Source organism: Myotis brandtii, unplaced genomic scaffold (genome assembly GCF_000412655.1).
Source record: "Myotis brandtii unplaced genomic scaffold, ASM41265v1 scaffold123, whole genome shotgun sequence".
NCBI lineage: Eukaryota > Metazoa > Chordata > Mammalia > Chiroptera > Vespertilionidae > Myotis > Myotis brandtii.
Genome location: NW_005354291.1, coordinates 9,770,702 through 9,775,554, shown reverse-complemented (window position 1 = coordinate 9,775,554; position 4,853 = coordinate 9,770,702). Strand labels below are relative to the sequence as shown.

Genomic DNA, 4,853 nt, shown 5'->3' with positions numbered 1-4,853 from the left:
CTTAGAGTGCAGCTCAGAGGCCGGCAGCGGCAGGCGGGGAACCTTGGCTTCCTCCATCACTGGAGCAAGCAAGCCTCCTGTTCGCTTCAGCTGCCTGGCTGCCAGCCGCCATCTTGGTTGGCTGTTAATTTGCATATTGCCCTGATTAACCAATGGGAAGGATGTCGGAGGTACGGTTAATTACCATGTTTGTCTATTATTAGATAGGATTAGAGTTTTCTGTTAACCACAAATATGTTAATGATATCTTACTCCTTTTAGAGGTCCCATGAAATAAAAATGGTGGGAATTTTAATGTATATAACTGTAAGGTTTTATGCTTAATATAACTGAAATGCTAAGTCTGATTTTTTTTTTAAAAAATTGTCTTTATCAATGAATGTTTATAGTAGAGTATCTCATTCATAGTCTTAATATGCAGTACTCTCAGGTGTGTAGTATTAGTTGTTTGTTAGTTACAAGATATAACTTTAGACTTAAAATATAATCATTTTCTAATTTTTCAGGAATCTCATGTACAGTGCATCCAGTGGATCGTTAAATTCATTCATGGCCAGCATAGTCCTAAAAGAATTTCTTTTCTTTATGACTGCTTAGCAATGGCAGTTGAGACTGGTCTTCTTCCACCCAGGTATGTTTATTGGTGGGTGTAAGCAATCCAAAGAATTATTATTTTTTAATTAATGTTTGGAAATTGATCGAGATTGTTGTTGTAAAAGGATAAGGAAATGAAGTAGGAAGTTAGGTTCAGTAAGCAATCCTTAAACCCTGGCCAGGTGGCTCGGTTAGAGCATTTTCCCGCTATGCCAGGGTTGTGGATTCAATCCCCCATCACGGCACATAAAAGAATCAACCAGTGAATACATAAATAAGTAGAACAACAAATTGATATTTCTCCCACTCTCTCTCTCCTTTCCTCTCTCTAAAATCAATAAATAAAAATTAAAAAGAACAAAAACAAACAATCCTTCATAATACCGCAGGTTTTAGTTTCTAGGATACGGTATTCTTTTTAAAAAAATTTGATTGCTTTTTTCTTTTTTTTTTTTAGAGAGTGAGAGAAAAAAACATCAATGTGTTGTTCCACTTATTTATGCATTCATTGGTTAATTCTTGTATGTATCCTGACCTGGGATCAAATTCGAAACCTTGGCATAGTGGGATGACGCTCTAGCCAATGAGCTACCCAGCCAGGGCTAGGGTACAGTATTCTTAGAATTGTAAAGTTAGAGGCTCAAAAACAGACTGGCTTTGCCTTTCAGCTCAGGTGTTAAAATCACTCACTTTAATGAGCTTGTTCTAGTTAACATTTGCTGCACTTAAACACCATCCTCTAAAACAGTAATAATCATTACTAACACTCATGGTGGTTGATTGGGCTTACGAGGCAGTTTTTTCTCAGAGTCTCATTCTTACAGTCAGATGGTAGCTAGGACTGCAGTCATGACAAAGGCTTCTCCATTCGTATGTCTGGTGATTGATGCCGGGCTATAATCTGGGACCTCAGTTAGGTCTGTTGGCTGGAACCTGCACATGCCCTCTCTGTGTGACCTGGACTTTCTCAAAGCATGGTGGACTGTAAGAGCAAGCATTCAAAAGAGGGCCAGGCCAAAGCGGTATCGTCTTGCTTTGGAAGTCATACAGAATCCTTTTGCCATGGTCTGAGGCCTGTCCAGATTTAAGGGAAGAGGAGGTAGAGAGTACTATTTAGTTCTGCTTTGTGTTTATTCTTTCATACAAGTAAAATCTATAAAATACTATACATACTTTTAAAAAGTGTGCTTGAATAATAACAGGCTTTTATGAAAAATACTTACTGTGACAAATATAGTAGCCAGAGTATACAGACCTTGGCTACTACAGAACTTGTAAAATTCTGTCTTATAATTGGAATGTTGTTGGTTTCTTTCCTAGGATGGTTTGTGAATCCCTGATAAACACTGATACTCTTGAATGGGAAAGAACACAACTTTGGGCCCTAACTTTTAAACTGGTTCGGAAAATAATTGGTGGAGTGGATTATAAGGTATTTTTTTTTTTTTTACTAATTATAAAAAGTAACCGCTGTCAGGCAAGATTAATTTTTCAGTTGTAGATATCTTAATTTCAGATGGGAGAAATTAAGTGGAAGCATTTACAAAACCTATTTTGTGTTGCTTATTTCCTAAAAGGATTTAAAATGTTTCCCTCAGCTCCCTGCACTCCCCAACATAAAAATGCAGGGAGCTAATATGTTTTTATGATGAGTCAGGAAGTTGCCAAGCAGACTTTGGGTTTCTTCATGCCACAGATCTTACGAATTTGGGGCCCTTTTCAAATGAAAGCACACAAGAGCGGTGTGTGGAACTGAGAAGGGATGTAGACATCAACTGATGGAGGGAGCAAGCCCTACTTCACCTTTACCTTGACCTTCCTTGCACAGGTGTCCTTTCTTAATTAGTATCTTTAGTGCTCTGCTCTTACCCAAAAACAACAGCATATACTTTCTAATTGTGTCTCATATTGCAGTATTTCGATAGCTGCAAAAGCCATTCTGCTTCATTCAAGCCACTTTTGTTATTTTTCTCTCCCCCCCCCTTTTTTTTTAATTCTTTACCATGCTAGTGAGGAGGAACACAACACTTTATTTATTTTTTATTGTTAATTCTCACCCAAGGATATTTTTCCCATTGATTTTTTTTTTTTCTTTTCGTTTTTGTTGGTTTTTTTTGTTTGTTTGTTTTTAGAGTGGAAGAAGGGGAGGGAGGGAGAAGGAAGGGGAGGAGAAGGAAGGGAAAGAGACATCAATTGGTTGCCTCCTGCACACGCCCCGAATGGGACCGGGATAAAACCTGCAAACCAGGTATGTGCCCTTAATGGGGGAATTGAACCCAAGATCCTTTGGTTTGCTGGTCGATGCTCTAACCATTTATCCACATTGGCCAAGGCTGTTATTTTTCTTTTTGAAAGAATTATCAGCACCTGACCCTGTGCTTTATTTCTGTATTTTCTGTAATCTAAAATGAGTTAGTTGATAATTACTTATTTGAATTATGATTTAATACAAAATTTATTCTAAGAAGTTTTTTCTGGTTATTTTTCTCCTTATTTCAGTTTCCTTAGCAGGTTAATATGCAGTTTTTACTTTTCATTTATACTGCGCTTTATAATGGTTTCTGATTTCTCTCATTTATATTTTTTCTCTATCTTTTTTACAAGATTCGTCACATAGCTTATATTCAATAAATGCATATTGAATGAAATTTCTTTTCTGTGTATTAGATTCTGCTCTGAAATAATGCAACTTGTAATAGTATAAGGGGATGAATGATTAACAGAATAACCTTGTAGGGTAAATTTGAAGGAGTATGTGATGGATGAGAATGGACAATAAAGTTAGAAATGCCAAAGGGAGTGAGCAGAAAGGGTCATCTGCCAGAAAGTTTAATATTTTTGTTCATATTTTCAGGTTATTTTCAAGTTCTATTCAAATATATTTTTGTCTGTAAACCCAAATCAAGCTCTTTTTGACCACAGACTTCTGTTCTGAAGTTCAAACAAGTTTAGCAGAGTGTGGAAAGTTTAATTTTTATTTATTAGTAACTTTCTTTGTTGGTTGATATGACAAGGCATTCTTTAAAATTCTATTTTGGAGCATGACTTATCTCTTGGGTTAATGTTAGGGACTTGATTATTAGCTCTCGTTTAGAAGAATTGAGATGTGGTTTTGAAGGGAACTTTTTTATGAGTGTGTAATCTTGAAACCTTTAGATGTTTGGCACAGGGTGACATTACTCAATTTTAACCTATGGATTTTTTCTTATATCAGGGTGTTCGAGATCTCTTAAAAGTGATTTTGGAGAAAATCTTGACAATTCCCAATACAGTGAGCTCAGCTGTTGTACAGCAGCTTCTAACAGCAAGAGAGGTAATTTAAACCTTGATCATAGCCTCAAAAAATAATTACATGCAGTTCTATGCTTTTAAAACTCATAATAATTTGTGGAATGTTCCATTTGTTTACTTCTACAAAAATCACTTTTTTTTGAGAGTACATTTATTAAAGCTGGGGACAGTGAAACAGGGAGGGCTTAGGATAGAAGGATAGAGCCTCGGTGGGGCTGCTTCGGCTCATTGGAAAGTCAGAGAAAAGGGGCCTTGGAGACAGGTTCAGGGGGTTGGGGGATGTTAGCTGCTGCCCATTGCTCCCCTGGTTGGAAGTCTCCTGGGGAACCTTAAATCACTTAGTTTTAAGGATGCTATTTTACTTTTTATATTTTTATTAATTCATGGTTTTTAATTATAAAAAACAATAATATAAATGTTAAAGTACTTCCAACCATTATAAGATGTCAGACTATGGACCACGTAAAAGTTCATTGTGCTTTTTGCAAGAATTGTTACATTGGTCTCTTGCTCTCCTATTGGAGTCTAATAATATTTAAAGCATTTTCAATGTTATTTACTAACCATCAGCAGTCGTTCCATTGTTTATTAATCTTCATTTTTAGAGATTCTTCACATATAAGTGAATTCCTTTGTGCTATAGTTTAAAGCCAATAAATTACTGAAGTAATATGTCTACTTTTTAATATATTGTTATTGTTGCATTAAAGGGCTCATCTGTAGGACTAGTCAAGAATAACAATATTGCCCTTTTATTTTTCTCAGGTTATTGCATATATCTTGGAAAGAAATGCCTGTTTGTTACCAGCCTATTTTGCAGTCACAGAGATCAGAAAACTGTATCCTGAGGGAAAACTTCCACACTGGGTAAATTTGATATTTCCCCAAATTTTTAATAGCATTTTTTATGAAAAATAGTTATGTTAATCTTACTTTTTTGGGCTTATTTTTAAAATGCTTAATTTTAT

At 35.8% G+C, this 4,853-nt stretch overlaps 1 protein-coding gene across 1 annotated transcript in view; it reads left to right on the top strand.

The window, feature by feature from the left end:
* Positions 1–4,853, top strand: part of LOC102253541 (mediator of RNA polymerase II transcription subunit 23) — a 46,353-nt gene that overhangs the window by 2,682 nt on the left and 38,818 nt on the right. Inside the window, exons 3-6 of the mRNA XM_014533826.1 lie at positions 507–631; positions 1,915–2,026; positions 3,809–3,907; positions 4,651–4,752. Coding sequence (XP_014389312.1) covers positions 507–631; positions 1,915–2,026; positions 3,809–3,907; positions 4,651–4,752 — 438 coding nt within the window. The remainder of the gene's footprint in view (positions 1–506; positions 632–1,914; positions 2,027–3,808; positions 3,908–4,650; positions 4,753–4,853) is intronic.